At 37.9% G+C, this 20,772-nt stretch overlaps 1 protein-coding gene across 1 annotated transcript in view; it reads right to left on the minus strand.

Moving 5' to 3' along the window:
* Positions 1 to 20,772, minus strand: part of LOC100696302 (pleckstrin homology domain-containing family A member 7) — a 130,612-nt gene that overhangs the window by 62,545 nt on the left and 47,295 nt on the right. Inside the window, 1 exon segment of the mRNA XM_013264183.3 lies at positions 6,568 to 6,645. Within this exon segment, the coding sequence (XP_013119637.2) occupies positions 6,568 to 6,645 (78 nt within the window).

A 20,772-nucleotide genomic window follows, 5' to 3' on the forward strand; every position in this document is an offset into this window, starting at 1 on the left:
ACTGCAGCTTTATTTACCATTTAAGGTAAGTAAAGCTGCTGTTTCAGCAACACTGAAGTGTTAAACAGTTATCATAAATGTTAACCTGGCCAACACACATGTTAATGTTAGCCACCTAAATATTAGCAGTTACCAAATAGCCATAATCACAACCTCAGGGGGCCACAGCTAGTGTACTCCTAGTGGCAGTCTAGGATAATTGCCATCTGCTTTGGCAACACCCTGCAGAAATAAGGAAACAATTAAGGTATTTTTATTTGAGAGCCACATTAGCCATCCGTTAAGCTATTGTTAAGGTAGAAGCTAGCAGCTATGGCTAATAATAAATAGATAATGTTAAAAAGGTTATCAGTCCTGTGCATCTGTAAAGTTACAATGACAGTGTTAATTTAACAGAATAGCACAATTATGTTGTGTTATATTTCTGTTAAAGTTCCACACTGAAGCTGACAGGAGTCTACAAGAACCTGGACAGAGACTGTCAGGCTAGCTTCCCAGCTCCATTTTACCAGCAATGAAAACACAGTGTCAGGTTACCAAAAGCACAGCACCACCTCAGACAACTGAAAAATATTTTCTCTTTTTTTTTGTTTTTGTTTTTGTTTTTTGGCACTAAGGTAAAGAATCTTAAGAATCTTAAGATTCTTAAGAATCTTTAGGTAGCAAGACAAAACTTTTAAAGAATCTTAAGATTCTTTAAGGTAGGCTTCCCCCCCAGGTGTCAGTACCAAGCTTGAAATTCTAGTATTGTGACAAACCTATATTTAAATCCCAAATGAAAGACATCCTTTGTTCCCATTGTTTATCAGTCGCAAATGTTCAGAGCAATTAAAGTGAGTACACACCCGCTTTGTGTTGCTTACTTATTTTCCCACTGGTCATTGCTAGAAGTCTTCAAATTCACTCTTTCTATGGTCCTTTGTGGCCACCTCACCACTAGTATCTTCCCATGTATACACCCCTTAAAATAACGTCAACCAATTTGGAAAGTACATTTTTAGATTCATCAACCAACCTGGATACCTAATAACATTTAGGTAGCAAGACAAAACTTTTAAAAATGTTTTAAAAGTTTAAAATCTGCTCCAGGACTGTTTGAAGAATATCTTAGTTTAAAATTTCCTAATACAAAATGTATGTGAATGCAAACAAAAAACAATAACAACAATAATAAAGGGACAATTTCATGATATAAATTGCTTTATAAGTTGCTTTTATTTTATTGTCCTGTCTGGAATTGACTTCAGTCAATTAAGGTTTAATTGGTCTTTGAATGCTTCAATACATTACCCTCAAGGTTCTTCTTTACAGCCAGTATGAAGATGGCAATCGATGCTGCTCAGCTGTGCCCTAAATAAGCACAGCAAAGAACCTCCTTCGTTGTTTTAATACACTGATTACACCGAACTACGAAGCATTTCCTGTTTAGCAGCTAAACAGATTTAATTTCTACTGCCTCCCTCTTTAAAACTTGTAGAAAAATTACTGTTTTCATAGTGACACATATACACACACATATTGGTAAAATGTGTGTGGGTTGGACTGACACATTATCATAGTGGTTTGTACAGACCTGCTTCACGCCTACACAGCTGCTAATAAGACAGATCCATCAGAACATAGTGAGGAAATATGGAACCAGGTCCTTCATCATTTGGGACGTATGGAGGAAAGAGAAGAGGAGAGGGAGATGATGCATAGGAATGGGTTGGGTAGCATGGGAGGGACAGGAAAAGACAAGTGAGCAAGAGAGATGGGGCAAGTGGTGCAAAGAGAAAGCAAATGACACGGCGAAAGGAACCACAGTGGTGAGTGGAAGGACCGGTGAATGGAGATATAGTGTACCTTGCAGTGTGGTCCATGCCAGACAAGTCAGGCTGGCAGAAAAGCACTTCTTGCCCACGCAAAACAAAAAGCAATCTTCACTTCACTTTCAGTGCTAAAAGGAAGTACTGCTCATACCAATATTGCTTCTCTAGCAGCCAGGTAAATCAGACTCTCCAACCGGTGGGAAGCTAGAGCTCTCAGCAAAAAGCTATGACAGGATGTATGGGGAACGATGGAAAGTGAAATAGCAGAAACATTGATTGGGTGGGACACAGAAATAGAGGAAACAGGAAATTGAAACCAATGAGATGATGGCAGAAAGGGAAAAAAATGGAAAGAAAATAGGCTGATAGAAATTGCGCCTGTGCCCTGAAACTTGATTACATTTTAATGTGTTCTCTCATTAGATTAGCTGCCACAAAATCTCTATTAATTGTTCTTCACCAAATCAGTGACTGGATTTGGCTCTGATGCATTTAGGAAGAATTAAACCTAAAAAAAGATTCAACGAAAATGCAACCAATAACCAAGCACATGAGGTAGATTTTTCTGAGTGGGGGAAACTGATATAAAGAAAATCTATTAATCCAATCAAACAGTAGCAAAGGTACCTTAATGGGATTTTTTGTGTGCAAAAAAAGGTAAAGTATTTCATGAGACAATGTTTAACTAATTCAACTTAACATCTTGGTTTTAGAATCAACACTATTTTAGTAATATTGACATATTAATGTTACAAAAACAAAAATCTGCCTATGCAAAAAGAATTCGCAAAAAAAAAAAAAAAAGCCAAATAGTGGTGGTAATCTGTTAACCAGTGTATTACATTTGAAAAACACTGACTGTACTTGTGTAAATGATGATGGATGTTTTGTGAAGAAATTTGTAGAGGGGTTTAATTTAGTCATGTTAGAAATATTACCTTTCAACTGTCTGTCAGCTGTGAGCACCTCTTGTGCTGTGAGTTTTTAACTTAAAAATCACACAAAATTCTCTTCCAGCTTTATTCTTAAGAGCCATTTTGTCTTGGATATGCCATCTGATATTTAAAGGCAATTCATAATTACAGAGATTTTGTTGACGAACCAGATTTCAGCTTTGATGTTCACCAACAACAAGACTCATAACTTATAAGTTGTCATGATGTGTGTACATGCCCACACATACTAATCAGCAAAAACATGCATATTCAGTCTAAGCTGCGTTAATACCCATAGTGCCTGAGAGCAAATTACATATACAAAACACAACAGCAAGAAAGGTGAGCCACACAAATGCATTCACCACACACCCAGAGATACTAATTAAAGGATTACAGATATTGCTTAAATACCAGGAAGCAAAACTGCACCGCAGTAAATGACACCGCTGTGAAGATACAGTATATACCCTCTTTGAATTTTAAAGTTTTGACTGAGATGTAGGTTTCTCGCTATCAGAAAATGCATCAATATTTTTAACACTGTGTTATATTAATTCGATTCCCTACTCCAAGAGAATGAGTTTATGTAGGATAAAGGATTAAATACTTCTATATAGTTTAACTTTTGGAATTTGTTTCATTTAAGTTACTCAATGGTCACGACAAAGCTAACTTTATAATCCCTGACTTACACGATGGGTTAAAAAGGACTGATTATTAGCATGTTGCTAATAATGTGGTTACCACACCGTCATATGTAAATCAACAATATCCTTCACTCTCATTGGTAGTCTTTTTAACTTATTGCCTAGAAGCTGAGAAAAGTTAAACTCACACACACACTTCACAGTGATTATTTTCTCCCATCATCACTTGAAATTGTTAAATGTCAGTAACTTTCTGCGTTCTCTATTTGCCATTTCACTGCTCGTCACTTCCTGTGTGGCTGCCTCTTTAGGCTCTTCATATAAAACCCATCAGAAACAGGCTGACTTTTTGGAAAGGGGTTAGTTTTAAAAGGTTAAGTAAGTAAGTAAACAAATGGATGGATGGTGTGAGCAAGTAATAAAGCCAATAGTCTGACAATGTCTGCTGAGAATGGTATGAAGACCTTTGGACATGAGTCATGCCCTCTTGACTCATGTCTGTGTTCTGACCCCACCTATCCTCCTAGTCCTATGAAAATCAAAGTTCAACTGACATAAAATCTATGACAAAAATATTTTAGTATTGATGGGTTTTTTTCATTATTATACAATTTCACCTGATGTGCTCTGTAAGCTGATGTTCAACTTTAACTTTATCTCCTGAGGGTGTGTGCAGGTGGGCAGAGGAAAGATAGGAAGATACAGAACCGGCCACAGCATTCAATAAAACAATGATAAAATAAATAACCGAAAACACAGGAAACTGTCAGACATTGTGGCTACATTTTGATTTATATCCTACCCAAACCAAACTGGTTTATAGAAAAGTGCCACAATCAAGATGTGGAATTATTTTTCACACAGGGATGAAAAAAAAACACATACACTGTATTTCCTCTATTATCACGGGGGTTATGTTCCAGGAGGTGAAAATACGCCAAGTAGAAACCATATGTTTATTAAGTTAACTTAAGTTAAGTTAACCTTTATTAGTCCCACACGTGGGAAATTTGTTTTATTACAGCAGGAAGTGGACAGTGCAAAGTTACATAGCAAAAATGAGAAAAACACTGTTTATATATGTTACGCCATAAAAACCCTCCCCACACTCCTATAAACCATTTTCACTATCTTAAACACACTTTTGAGATACATCCTTACATACTGTTACTGTCTGTGTCCGTACCCTTGACGGAGGTTCATGGCGTTTCACATATAGAGCACCTAAAATGCACAAATAACACCTTGATTCGTATGATGGATCAGTGATGTAGCGTTATATTGTTATTAATTTTTTTTAGGCTTGAAAATGTTTATTTTACTGCAAAAATAATTAAATCTTTAAAAAATAAATACAAACTACCTATAGGCTGCAGAATATAATTAAATTCCAGCAATATTTATTTACAGATTATTTACAGATAAACCCATGATGTAGCTAGTCTGAGAAAGGTGAACATTGATGTGGTCCTAAATTCACTTATCCTGTTGAACTGTACAGTACAAATTGTGCTGTGGAAAAGAAAAGAATATCTAGTCTCTTGTAACAGAGACCATAGAGTTTCCCTGCTCTGTGGTGAAAGTCTGGTGTCAGGTTCACTCATTGGCAGGGAGTCCTTCCCCCAAACAAAAGCCATTAGAGTGCAATGCAAAATGTCTCCTTAACAGTTTTAAGTAGGCACTCTGACTTCTTTATTTCGGGGAGACCCACACAAATCAGAGTTTTTAAAGTCTGAAAGCATTCAGGGATGTAATATTTTAATATTTGGATATTCAACCTGAAATTGAAATCAGGGTACTGCTATGGTAGCTGTAGTTACTGTGCTCATCTCAGGTTTGTACATGACATGATCTATCTCGCTCAGCACTGACCCAAAAGCATAACGTTCAACCGGGCAGCCAGAGCAGTGCAACAGGCTCGAGAGGGTAAAAAAAAGCTGGGCTCTCCTTCCTCACTGCACACATATTTGCACATATTTGCCATTTCAAATTCCAAGTTCCACCAAATCTTAGTTCTATTTTGTGCATCAAAGCCTAACTTTATCTATGCAGTATATCATTTGAAATCATCAGTTTTACACCCCATTGACTAAAAATAAGTGTCTTCTCTTAAGTTTTGATGGTTGTGGGAATGCTGGGAAATATATTACTTGTACTTCCTGACCTTTTTCTCTGTCATTTGTGGAAAAAGCTCATGATGCTATGAAACATGGTTACAAATAGCACTGTTTAGATATCTAGAGAACTGATGGTAATAAACAGCCCCTGAGAGTTTATCAGTGACATACCTAAAAACCTACTCATAGTCACCTAAAGCTATACATTAATGTCCTAAAAGCAGATAATTGATCATGTATACTGTGATATCTGTGTATTTAATTTGATACTTCAATATGAAAACATGTAAAATTGCTACCTGTGGTATCAGGACTGGATCTATGTGAAAGATATTACAAACTCTATTTTCCCTTTTATATCACCCACATAGGTTGAACTGTAGAATCCAGGAAACTTCAAATAGAAACACTGTTGAGTTTGTATATAAATTTATATTTAGTATTTTAAGAAATATGCTTATTGACTTTTAGTAAAGAGATCAATAAGATCTACAACTCTTACAACTCGCTTATGGATTCCAGATCAGCATCTATCAAGTCCATTTTTTTTTTTTTTAAATCTTTGGGTTCACCCAGGTTATCCATCTCTCCCTGCCTACAGTTTTTGTGCTGGTTGAGTTAATATTCAAAGGCTAGAGGTCTCATCTAACTTTCAGCAAGGAAAACAGTTGGAGCTAAAAGAATATACATTTGCACCTGCCAAATCCACTGGTTCACAGAGGAAGAAAGAAATATTTTACTCATTCTTGCTATTGCACAGATAGCGAGAACACTTCAGTAACATTGCTTGTCCTTGGCAAGACCACTAACACTTTCATTCCTTTACTTAAAAGGTGTCCTGGCAAAATAAAAAAAGTTCACAGCAGTAAATTTCTAAGAGCTTGTCATCTACCCACTTCAGAAGAAAGCATATCCAACTTAACTTTTAAACAATTCAGGTCTCCAAGATGCTTCCAAAGTCACTGTCAGGAAGAACCACTCTAATAGAAACTAAAGTTACAGTCTGTGTGTGTGTGCACGTGCGTGTGTGTGTGCACGTGCGTTAGTCACTCACTGCAGGATAAAATCCATGTTCTCTGGGGAAATCTGTCCGGTCACAGGATGTCGAAATGTGGTGGTCCTCTGGTTGTGACTGAAGTAACAGAGGGACAAGAGAGAAAACGAGAGAGGAGACAAAATTAGCAACTTTGGCTGCAATACAAACCGTGTTAGTGCATTATCCTGGATTTTCACCCTACTTTGTTTACAATTTCCACACAAGCCGAAAATTCCCCGGAGGAGTACACTTAACAGCTCTGGCCAACATCTCCACCCTGACAGGCGTTCGTCTCTGACTTTCCCAGCTCAGTGCAGAATGTGACGGGTGAATGCAGGACTCATCCCCACCCACTCACCCCACCCAACCATCCTGTACAGCCTGTGTGAAGTAAAGTGTTGGGCTCAGCACAAATGTCAAACAGTGCAGGCAGGCATGGGCCTCCATCAGTTATAGACTCAGTCTTTCTAACCCTCAGCTAGAGGGTAAAAGCATTCGACTATGTAAACAACACAGGATGGCATGACGATCAGAGTCCGTGTGAGTTTGTGTGCGTACATGTGTGTGATGTCACTTTTTCAGAATGTTTTTTGCATTGAGAAAATACTGACAGAAAGCCTTACTCTACACATTTTTAGACCCACAATCACTAATCAATTTGTAAGCTGACAGAAAATAAATCATAGGAACTATCGCAACAAATGAATAATCAGTTTATTGTTTCATGCCTCATAAATTGGCAAAAAAAGGAATATTTATTAATAATTAAATAATCATAAGGTACAGCCCTCTATTTGTATTTTTTAAACAAACTGCAGTATTTTTGATGATCCTTATGCTTTATTTGGAAACGTTGTCATGGCAGATACCCTGTCATCTTACATAATAGGAAAATCAGAATTTTTTTAGAAATTCTAAAACAAGACCTTTAGGTATTATGTGCACCCAGCCTGAATGTTGCAAAAGATGCTACTATGAAAGCTTGACAGAGAAACCAATCCAGGCCAGATCATCAGCAGCTTTTATCTGAAAAGTGGATCACCTGGTTAACTCCTAATTATTTGGTTATATCCAGAGGTTCTGTAAGAATAATAACAAGAAGTCCATCCATTCTCTTCTGCTTATCCTTATCAGGGTCACGGGAGGTGGGGGCTTGAGCCTATCCCAGCTGCCATACTGCGAGAGTCGGGGTACACCCTGTACAGGTCACCAGTCTGTCACAGAGAGGTAGACAACCACACTCACATTCATACCTATGGGCAATTTAGAATCACCAATTAACATAACCCCACTAACTGCATGTCTTTAGACTGTGGGAGAAAGTCGGAGTACCTAGGGAGAACATGCAAACTCTACACAGACGGTGGAGTCGAACTCAGGACCTTCTTGCTGTGAGGCAAAAGTGCTAACCACCATGCCACTGTGCTGCTGCTAATAAAATGACATTCAAAAAAAATTAAAAAAGAAAAAAAGGCACAGCTCAGTGAGAGAAGTTGAAAGTTGCAGTGTTGTAATCAAAAGTCCAATTTTCAAAATCAAACAACAATGAAGGAGCTGGCAGGGTAAAGTACAAAAGTCTTCTCCAAATACAATCAGTGGGTCATGTCACAGTTTTCCATTCCACAGCAGCTCCAATAACTCATGCTGTAAAGAATCCTGCTTGATGTAGCGGAAGATCAAATCGTACAGGAATATAGGGCTTCCCAGGGGAATAGATGGCACGGCAGCATGCATGCTCCGTAACAGGGACCTACAATGTCATTATCGATTCACAGAACAACACTTACAAGACTAACACAAAGAAAGTTATCACATCTGAATGCAGCAGCTTCTCTACAGCTCACCTTGGCTATTGACTGCTGCTACAGTTTCCCTTTATGTCACGTGAATTACTTCCACCACTGCATCTACTATTGCTAAAAAAAAGAAACACTTCCAAGTTTTTTTTGGTTTATTTTGATTTTGGTTTTTTGTTTTTTGTTTTTTTACAGCCAGCTCTCACTCAGACTGCTTAAAAATTTAGCCATGATGTCGTTGTTGTTGTTTTTCTGCAGAAATGAAAAATTGAAAAGACATTAAAAAAAACATAGGAAAAGTTATTCCAACTCAAACTCAGACTTACAGAATGATCTAAGTTTCCCAAAAGTAAGGTAACAGCTTATGCTGTTATTGCAGTCATTTTTCACCACGCACAGGTACTGTTTGAAAAAAAACTTTCACTAATCAAATGAATTAAATACACTACCTAGTCATAACTGGTAAGATTAAGTTTTGTGTCTGCTATAGTGTCATGGAATTTGGCCTTGTGTGTGTAAAACGATAACATGTAGTGCAATGAGAACAGCACACAATGAATTTCATTCTACAGAGGACCATGCTAACATTTACACATGCAGATGGCCACAAAAAATACCTACAGAGTAAATCCATACTAATATGCTAATCGTGCCACACAAATGCATCCATGGGACAAAAAGATGGGACAGTGCTCTAGATAGCAGATAGATAGGGAACTATGACCATAGTTTTACCATAACTAGGATCCCTTTTGTTGCCTACTGTGTTGCAGGGAGAAGCACTAAATTAATAATTGTTTGATCAGCAAGGAATGCTAGTCTATCAGCTGTGGTTAGAATAGAGAAACAGAATGTTCTGACAGGCCTGTGAGCTATAAGTTATGCCTGAAACACTCTCCAGGCAACAAATTCGACAACAGAGTGTCATCCGAGTTTACCGACGGACACAAGTGATGATGTTTTGCAGGCTGCAGGAAGCAGATCCATTTTTTTTTTGTTTTCAGAAATAATAATGAAACAAAACTGTCAACATGATTTGGTCATGGTGGTAATTTTTGAAAAGGTATGAAAATGCATGAGGTGTGACAAATCGTGTAAATGGATTTCACAAAAATCTGTACTATAATGGCTGCAAGATTAACGGGACTAACGGGATAAATATACCATTAACATCATTAATGGTTTAACGCATTATGTAAAAGCAGTGCATTTCAACAATTTGCATTTGGCAAACTATAAATGCATGATTTATAAAATGATTTTATTTGCAGTGATGACAGGTGTAGGACTTTATGTCATTAACACAAAAGTGCAAAACCTAATAGGTACATGCAGAATTCAAAGCAATCAGATGAAATTAAATGCAGTGTGCTAAATCTATTAACACTCTCGTTTTAGCTCACCATTGAAAGGTCAAGAGGTGTTTTTGAATGCTGAGGTCACAGTCACCTCAAATCCTTTCAGTGGATGGAGTAGTAAATTTGATTATATATATTGATTGCACACATCCAAACAAAGGCTTGTTTACTTCGGAGCTGATTTGGTCGAGCTGATTCGGAGCACTTCTCCAGGGGAAATTGATAAAGCCATGTCGGACTATTCACAGAATATGAAGAAGAACAGCGTGTAAGTGTCCTGGAGGCTGTTTATCAGCGGCGGCGATTTCATTCAGCAGCGAGGTTCAAAATAGTACAAGATATAATAGGTGTGATAGTGTCACTTTAGAAAAACGTAGGCAATGATGACCTGAGCTGTAAAGGAAAAATGTTGAATCCAGTGCTAACAGCTTTATATAGCAAGCTTTTAATAATGTCCTTTCACACTGAAAATGAAAGACATTTTCGCAATGCACCTGATATCTCTGGGTTCTTTTGCTGTTAAGTGTATTTTGTGTATTTCCTTTCCTCTTTCACTCATTGCAATGTTTGTCATGGGGAGCTTTAGTAGGCCTAAATAACAAAATATAGTTATAGTATAGAGTTGTGGTTGTCTTACAGACACCAATTTGACGTTTAAAATTTGAAATCTTAACACAGCCATTTTATTAATATTATTAGTTCTTTATTTATCCAGGTAAAAAAAATGTCAACGAGATTAAAAATCTAATTTCCTGGCAGAGAAACTTGAGTTCCTTATATAAGCAAGATCTCTTTATTACTGCCAAACCTTACGGCAGAAGTAATACAAAACAGATAGGAATAACATTTTGGGTCTCTAGAACCAGTTTCCCTATTCTCAAAAGGGGGAGTTAGGGTTAACATTTATATAATTCACTGTTTAAAGTTATGCATAGCTCAGTTTAACACCATCTATCCATCATACCTAATATGGATGCTCACTGCTAACAAAGCTAAACAGCCAGCATTGGCATTAAATGATAACAACCCCCTCACTCTACTCCAGGGGTGGGCAATTCCAGGCCCCGAGGGCCGGTGTCCCTGCAGGTTTTAGATCTCACCTTGGGTCAACACACCTGAATCACATGATTAGTTCATTACCAGGCCTCTGGAGAACATCAGGACATGTTGAGGAGCTAATTTAGCCATTTAAATCAGCTGTGTTGGTTCAAGGACACATGTAAAACCTGCAGGGACACCGGCCCTCGGGGCCTGGAATTGCCCACCCCTGCTCTACTCTTTTGTCTAAATCAGGGGTCCCCAATCCCAGTCCACGAGGGCCGGTTTTTTCCAAGAGGGCAGGTTTTAAATGTGTCCTTGATCCATCACAGCTGATTTAAATGGATAAATTACCTTCTCAACATGTCTTGAAGTTCTCCAGAGGCCTGGTAATGAACTAATCATGTGATTCAGGTGTGTTGACCCAGGGTGAGATCTAAAACCTGCAGGGACACCGGACCTCGCGGACTGGGATTGGGGACCCAGTGGTCTAAATGCAGTCACATACAATTTTTAAAAAACAAGATTATCTATGTATATACAATAGATAAAGGTTGACTTCTTCTTAATTACATAACTTATTAAAAGTTATCATTAAAAATATTGTCCTTGTTTCTGTATGTTTTGTGTAAAGATATGCAGTTTCTGGATCCAAAGTGCTAATGTGGTATATTATCACATTTTACAAAGTGGGAGTTCAAGTATAAACTCATCACACTTAAATAAAAACCTTGTGAGAAGATTTGAAATGAAGCCAGGTAAGAATAAGCATGCTTGAGAGGTTTTTATCAAATCAAAGTCACTACTAAGATTTTCACAGAGTTCTTCATTTTTATTAGATCTCCCATTATTTTGCTTTAAAAATGGGCATCCACTAAAAGCATACCATAAACCTTTACTAATAATATTCAACTGATAAAAGCACACGGACATTTTCTGTTGTCCCATAAACTTTTATCTACATTAACAAACTAAGGACGCACGATCTCACCTTCTCCTGCTATAGCAGCTCTCCAGACATGAGTGTCTTATGTAACAACCATATCATTAAAGAGCTACCTCTTAAAAAGTCCAACACCCACAGATGAAAATAGCTCGATTAATGCTCACAGTGTCCCTGTAACTTTCCATATAAGGTGCGCCATTCACCTGCAAGATGTCAGAAAGATGTCAGATTTGATTCATTTAACTATGATAGTGTTAAAGACTTCCTCAGACTACCTGCAACAGGATGACATATACTCTATAAATACAAGGTCTTTCTCTCACCATTAGACTTAGATGTATAAAAAATAGAAATACTATATATAAATTTTGAGACACAGTTTTTGTTTGGGGAAACTTTTGAGCATTGGAGGGAACATATGTCTCAGTTAAACCCATTAACTTCATTACTTTACTCTTTTGTACCTTCTGAGATGCACATTCAAAGTCAGACCATAATTTCTGTTGACAAAACACAGCTGGAGTTATGTCTTTAAAAAACAGCTTATCATATTCCAGACATATTTGAGACAAAGTGTCCAATAACTGCTGAAATATCTCCCTACACTACAGTCATCACTGTCAGACATTAATTTGGGGTTTTGTGACATGAGGCTGACACATCTAAAGCAACATAAAAAAAAACACTAATGGGCCTGTGCAATGTAATTTTTGACCAAACACAGAAACCCAAAGAAGCTGTTCAGAGAAAATGGCTAATTTCTTTGTAATCAGAGAAAAAGCACAAATTCAAAGACCACTTTTCTTTTCCTTAATTTTGTGATTTATTTATTTATTTATGCCTTCTATTGATTTTCATTTATCAGAGCAGCTCCACTGCAACTCAAGCACATTTTGTTTCTCTGGTTAAGCCAAGTGAGGCTTTAGGGAATTAAACAGAACCTTTTTTCTTACGAGACATTCTTGCCCATTGAGCTGCTGTCAGCTGACACACTCTGTGCCTCTGTGTTTGACTTTTCTGCCCCTGTCACTGACCACATGGCATTTATGAAGGACGGGTGGTAAACCTCCAGGGTTACATAAACACTCGACTGTCCGTTACAGCACTTGCACAATACAGTTCTCGTGCAAACACACCATTACACATGCCAAACATGATGCCCCTCAGTGATGGACTGCACACTTTGCACCTGCTATATCATATGACTTGGGTGTCACAGGATTTCCAAGCACTTTTCTCCAGCACGAATAACAAGTAGTGGTGAAATTAAGCAGTTAATTATCAAAAACATACGACAAATTATTATTTTAGTAGTTTACGAAGAATGTAAAAAATAGTCATAACACATCATTAAACACTCAAATTACTACTGCTTACTACTTTTTCTTGACATTTACTCCTCTTATTTGGACATTAGGCCAAGACTGGCTGAAAAATTATGTTAGTTACTGAATACTGATAAATGATTACTAATTGAACAATACAAGGTTTTAAGTGGTGACAGACCAAAGCAGCATTACCTGGAGTGATATTTTATTATCATCAAACTATCCTATTTCTGCGGTGCCTCTAATATTTCTCTTTTGTTTTTTTAGTTCTCTGTAGGTGCACATCTAATGGGCACAATAATTATTTGTTGTTTACGTCAGGATATTCTTCTGAAGACAATGAAGTGTGTGCGCACATATGTGTGTAGACACAGCTGCTCATTGATTCCAGTGATACTGGTAACGGGGATGGTGCGTGGAGCATTCTTCTTATCTGTGAGCATCTCCCCTGAGCTGGGGGAGTCATGCTCTCAGTTCTCAGCTCTCAGGTGTGTGACTACTTTGAGTCTGGCCACAATTACAAGTCAAAAGACACATTATTAAATTCAAAACCAGTCTGTAAAACATAACTATTTCTTATGCAAGATGCAACCATGTGAGAAAAGCTTTAAGAGTCTCAAGAGCTGTGCTAAATTTACTTGAGCAATGATTTACTCAAGTTCAAACCCTAACGCACTTCAGCATTTCTTTTTGTTGAGGAAACTGTAATCAAATTTGTCAGCATCATCAATAAGCCACACCTGCATTTGACTTGATTGATGCTTGAAAAAGCAAAGCTGTTGGCACTGACTGTTGACTTTTATGTCTGATAAATAGCAGCAATTTTTTTATATAATTTGCCGCTGCACACCATGCCTGTGTTTTAACAGACATGTAGCAGACTGAGTGTTTTGAAAATGATGAGTACACGAGTAGGTGTTCTCTCAGTCAAAGGTCATATCTATTTAAAGGGATTTTCTAGATGAAATGTGTTTGAAGTGCAGCAAGAGAGAGCTAGTCGGGCTAGTCGGAGTGTTGTCAGTGCAATATGGGGAAACACAGCAAGGTCATTCCCCATTCAGTACACAATGTGCATGTTAAACAGTGTGTGTGTGTGTGTGTGTGTGTGTGTGTGTGTGTGTGTGTGTGTGTGTGTGTGTGTGTGTGTGCAACTGCACACTTATTTGTGTGTGTGTGTGTTGCAATCAAGTGAATTTAGCATAAAAATTCACCAATTTTCTTGGCTGATTGCAATTTCCAATTTTTTCTAAGTGTGACCTGCCGATAGCTACAAGTAATATCATATACAAACACACAAAAAAAGTTTGGAATATACAGAGGACACAAATTTACGGAAGCGTAGAGCTGCCACCCAGGCAAAAGAAAAAAAGAAGTATATCACGTTATAACGTGAAAAGTTTATTGTTCTAACAAGATACTTTTCACGTTTGTACAATATACTATCATGTTTGTACAATATACTTTTCACGTTTGAACAATATAATATCACGTTATTACAATATGCATAAATATCACGTTATTACAATATAAATATCACGTTCGTACAATATAAATATCACGTTCATACAATATAAATATATTGTACGAACGTGATATTTATGCATATTGTAATAACGTGATATTATATTGTTCAAACGTGAAAAGTATATTGTACAAACATGATAGTATATTGTACAAACGTGAAAAGTATCTTGTTAGAACAATAAACTTTTCACGTTATAACGTGATATACTTCTTTTTTTCTTTTGCCTGGGTGGCAGCTCTACGTTTCCGTACAAATTAGCCAACAACACTCATTTCACATATTTAAAAATGCATTTACACATCGGAACGTGCATGAACACACTTTTGCCAAAAACTGAATGCCACATTGGTGCACTGCCTGATCTTTAATTAAACATAACGTAACTGAGTTGCATAATGCCAGTGCACAAAAGTAGGTCACAAAACATCCTCATTGCTGATTTTAAGTAGCCTGTGAAGTTGGCTGTCACCACAGCTTTTTATTTTTTATTTTATTTTAATTTTTTTTAACAACCCATAAGTCCAAAGAGGTCTGTGATAACGATTTGTCCTTCCAGTCTCAATCACATGGGAATATTTTTCAAAAACAAGCAAAACTGACATTTATTGACTGGTTAGTTTAAATCAAAGAAGGGAATAAATCACAATTCTGGCCATCAAAGAATAATTGAAGTCATGTATCAAATTTTAAACCCCATATATGTTTGCTTTTATCAAATTCATTCTAGACCTTATCAATATTGTGCACCTAAGTTAGGCAATGTACAGTCTGGGAGCCCCAAAAGCAATACTGCCTGTCCAGCAGGGTGGTAATCCCATACTGGGGGTGCTTTTTACATGCAATCCCGTCTTACACGAACAATTCCCAGGCCCCTGTCAGCCTGTCTGTGCCGAGCGATGACTGCAAGCGCAGACAGGGCAAAGAGAATACAGGTGGCAGAGGAATTGCGTAAACTCAGAGCAGTGAGGGTGATCAGTAGACAGACAAAGCTGACAATGCTTCATGCCACAGAAACCAAATCAGGTGAGACTCTTTGTGATCCAGAGAAAAAGGCAGCTATTAATAATTCTTCCACAGGCTCACTGACAGGAAAATGCAAATGTTAAATCCTCTAGACTGAATGACTTAATGACCGAAAGCTCTCGATCTCCATCAGCTTGACTTAATCAGCGCAAAATGGCTAATGAGTTTAAGTTTTTATGTAGTACTATACCATACTGTTAACACTTCATCCAAACTAATACAATGTGTTACAGCTGTTTTGAATACAAATTTTATGGGAAAGTAATGTAATGACTCCTGTACCTATCATAAACAACGAAAAAATTAAGCTACAGAAAGTAATATTTTGCAATGACTGGAATGACTTCAATAGTTTTCACTTGAACGCAACATTGTTTCAAACATACTGTGACATAAGTGACGAGCCCACTACCCTCTCCATCAGCAAATGACCCACAGTCTGAGATATAAAATAAGAGCTTCTGGTTGAAGCAGTTCAAGTAACATCCACGAGACACCTTGTGCTGCTCTGCTAATGACTGGCAGTAGAAACAAGCAGCTCTGCCAGCAGCTCTGTGCTGCTGCTGTAACTTTAGACCCCACTTCCACCTTGTTCTCCCACTGGCACAGCAAAAATAAAACTATGAAAAGAAGAAACTTCCACAGCAGCAGAATTATTATGAAAAGCAGCAAATGCTAAATCTAACGCTACTTTATTTTTATTTTTTTTAAAACCTTGATTTTACTTATTTACCTGTGGACGAGGTCACTGCTTTGGCTTCATTAATTTTGTTCCATCCAAGTATGTGAATGTGAGCGAGTGCTGCCTGTGCTGCACAATCTTCCTGCATGACAGAAGGAGGTGGGAGTGCCAGCATGGTCTTATAAATGGTCAAGGGGTAAAGAGCTGGAACACAATCCACTACAAAACACACAAAATCACTGCTCACATGCGCACGCACACACACACAGACAGACACGCAGACTCACCCTGGTGAATTCCTAGCAGGCCAGTGTGCTGCCAGTAAATTCCTTCCTTGGCCGGGTGAGCATGACGCAGTGACACATTTGGTTCAGCTTCATGCTGCTGCCACCCTCTCTTGTTCAGGTTTCACAGCCATCCACTACCACCTACCCACCCACACATCCAGCACGCATCACAAACACCCTCTTTCATTTGATTTCCTCACAGTCCATCTCTCTCACGCTTTCCCCTTTGCTCCATTTCTCACTCCCACTCAGGCTGAAAAGCATTCAGAATTGCCTTCTTGTTTGATTAAATGAAGGTACTTTAAAGTCTACGTCGGTGTGTTTGGTGAACACAGACATATCCATGATGCACAAGTCTGAGCTGAATGTTACCAGAGTGCACACTGGCATGAAAATCACTCTAATGGGGGTTATTACACAGCTCTTATTTCACATGACAGCCTATGTGGCTGACTAGCAAGAAGTGTTTCAATACTTGTAATGCTAATCTTTTAAATGTGTTAGACACATAATTTACATTGGTGAGCTTTTGAGTTATATGAATTTGCTGCTATATCAGGGGTTATAATGTATCATGCTGATTTTTTTTTTCCATTTTTGAATGAATAATTTTTGTTACATTTTTCATTATCAGTCTTTAAATTTGGAGATTATTACTTAGAGATGCACCTTTCATAATCTAGCTAAGCCTTTATCTCATCAACGCTTTAACCTCCTGCCTCTTGTCTCATCCATCTAGCCATCTTTGTCACACTCATTGTTTAGTTTCAGACAGGACAAATATGCAGAGCCTGGTGTATGACCTCAAGACCCCCTCAGCTGATGCACAAAGCATCATTTTGTTTATTATATCATAGCTCCTTTATGTTGCCAGGCAGCTTTCCTGTCTTTGGTTTCAGCGTGACCCAGTAAAATAAAGAACTTCTCCAGCACCACAGAGGGATAAGGTGAAACTGGCAGAGCCAACACAGTTGCTCAGCAGTGCTGGCAGACTGAAGACAGCATGGTGCCAATAATAAGTGAGGAAGACACGAGCATCACTGACATTACTGGCATGAACAACCTGCTGCCAAGACCCAAATGTAAATATGCCCAGCACTTCGTTTACAGTCCTGACTACAAAACAGCTACACAGAAAGTATCTGAATCGGTTTTACAGCCACATGAAATCTGTTGTTAAGCCCAAACAGTGCTGTTGTTGGAACTTGACAATTTTAAATCCAGTCTGCATATACCTTAAATGTGAAAATGGGCCTCACCCAGTTGTAGCTGTAGTCTGGCCAGTGACCCTTCTACAATATTCTACAATATTTTAAATTTTACTTAAATAGCATGCAGTGTGGATTCAAGGGTATGTTCGGACCAAGTGTGAAGTAAACATTTTGATTTATGATTTCACTTTTCTTTCACAAAGCTAAAAGCCTAAACACAAATGAGCAAAATCATCATCTTACGCTTAAGCTCTAAAAATATCTTACTGTTACTTGATTCCGCCATCGGCTGTACTTTGGAACATAGTAGGTCTCCCAAAGTTGTTGGGGGGCAAACGCTTGTGGGTTGTAAAACGGTCAGAAAACATGACTGTATTTGCACAACTAACAAGCAAAACATCACATTTGGTCTGAACACATCATTAGAAGTAATAATTATTGGAATTAGACCTGTTATTTTTTTTTTATTAAGATTCAAAAGAAATTCACCATAAACAATTATGGTGGTTAGTTCAACATATTGTTTATTCACAAATTAAAATATTCCATAAAACCTCAGTTAGACCTAAAACTGAAACTCTATAACGCAGAAGCAAATATCTTCACTAACTATAACACTGTCAGAAAATATTATCCCTCCCTAAAATCTCTAAACTTGACAATCTCCACAGTCAAAGTGGCAGAAAAACACTCAGCCTCCACTGAACCACTCTCACAGCTGTACCTGTACCTCTTGTCTCACAACATAAACACTTCACCAATGCATCATTTTCTACCCACAAGGTAAATATTTCACAATGCTGCTGAAAAAGAACCTCAGCAAAACTTTCAGCTATTCCACACATGCAACTCTAACACAACGCAGGCTGACAAAATGACTGCTGGAGCCATTTGATGTGAGATGGGTGTGTTTGTAGTGCTGCTATGCGAACATTATTTTCGTACCTAAATTAAATTGAATATTTTAGAGAAGTTAAAAACATCAGCAGAGTCTTAGCAGAGAAATAACACTTAATGATAGCTTGAATGCTTAAATACATGCAGATAATATTTCCATTTGCCCTCTAGCAGCCTCGAAAATGATCTGCATTTATTTTTAAAAACCTTTCAATCTGCAGCGAACAAGGTTAGCGCAAGCAGCCTTCATTATTTTCAATGAAAAGTAATAATTCAGTTGAATCCTTCCCACATGGCTGCAGATGGCTACTGCAGAAATATATGCCTACGATGTAAAATATCAGTGCAGTCAAAGCTGTTTCACTGGTTGTAATTTTGTTTATTCATTGGAGCACTCGGGTGTTTTGTTCCAAAAATCTGTTTACGTTGTTGTCAAATTCACTGTTGCTTAAATCTTGTCAGCTGATCCACTGCTTTAGTCCAGACTAAAATATCTCAACAGCTGCTGCATAGATTGACATTTAGTGCAGACATTTGTGGTCCCCAGAGGACGTATCCTATCGACTTTGGTGATACCCTGATTTTTTCCTGTAGCAAAACCAGCAGATTGACATTTATAGTTTGCAGAGAAATGTCAGAAACACCAACACGGATGGACTGCCATGAAATCTGTTGCTGCAGAAATTTTGTTGAATGGCAACTTTACTGAATAATCTGACTTTTCACGTATTGAAAAGTAATGACAGTCCTTTAGGTCAGCCTGCAAACTGTAGTTTGGGTGTTTTTAGCATTCCCCATTGAATTCTGCCTGTCATCACCTAGTTAGCACTGTCATTGTAAGCTTTGTAACATGCAGCTAGAGAACTACCATGACACTCGCAGTGCTGTCAGTATGACCCAGTATATCAAAGATGGGCAAAGCTACTGCGACGTCATCCACTGGTTTATGAAGTCTCATTTTCTTGTTTTGAAGCGTCAAAGCCACCATGTCTGTTTGCTTTTCCCAGGACCACATTTGGACACGTGTAGATAGTGCTAATGTTAAGTTATCAGCTAATCCTAACACACTTAGCACATCCATAAACTATATGGGTTTATCACACAGACATAGAAGCCAGCTGAGATACCAGAAACATAAAAGGAGGAGAGATGGCACTAAAAGAATAAGGAAGAGAAATCGTTGGGAGAATTCTAAACCTCTGAAGATGATGATTAACCAGACACTGTCTACTTAAGAGCCAATTTATCCTTCTTATAGTAGTGAAGATGTAGGTATGTGGAATTTTCACAGTTTCTTGGCTTATTTTATCTGGACTGTGAATAAGCATGACATTCGTTCAGTGAGGATTTGTGGGATGAGCAGAAATCCTTGATCTTTCTATGGACTGAGCTATTAATGAAGCTATAATATTATTAAACCGTATGCACATTAGAAGTAAGCCAAAAAGCCAAAAGAACGCCACCAGTGGAGATGTCCACATCCATCGAGCCAGCTTCTTCAGCTGAGACTGAAGAAGTCACATGTGTGAGTGACGAAACGTTTTTCCCACTGAAAACTGTTCGTCCAGATGAGCAGAACCAACTTTTGGGATGATGACTGAACATGCATCAAGACAGTCAGTTAGGCTAATTTTCTCCTCATTTAGTCGACTAATAAATTAGTCGCCAGGAACATTCCTACTTAAAACTTTAGTTGTTTTTTTTTATTATAGTAGGAAAACACATGACATGCAGCTGGTGTTCATAGTAAGGTTAAGTAAATATCAAAAACAGATATTTGATCATTTCTGGAGCTGACTGTATTCGGGATATCCAGAAATGGCATCAACACACTGGTCCAGATATTTCAGCTGCCAGTGAAAAGGACTAAGGCCACTGCAAGGCCTCTCCTTCTCAGGTTTTACATTAAAACACACTCATTTCATATTCAAAAATGTGGATGAAAAACTTCAGCGGGATAAATGACAGCAAGTTGACATCTACAATGACTAGAAAAGTGCAGCGGGCATCCTGTCACGACATCTGCTGTTAGTACATGTATATCAATTCAACATTCATTATACTTTGAAAATGAAGCCACTGTTATTATCTGGGTCATCTGCAGGAACATTTCCTGACAGCACTGCACAAAA

The sequence above is a fragment of the Oreochromis niloticus genome, linkage group LG7 (assembly GCF_001858045.2).
Source record: "Oreochromis niloticus isolate F11D_XX linkage group LG7, O_niloticus_UMD_NMBU, whole genome shotgun sequence".
Classification (NCBI taxonomy): Eukaryota; Metazoa; Chordata; class Actinopteri; order Cichliformes; family Cichlidae; genus Oreochromis; species Oreochromis niloticus.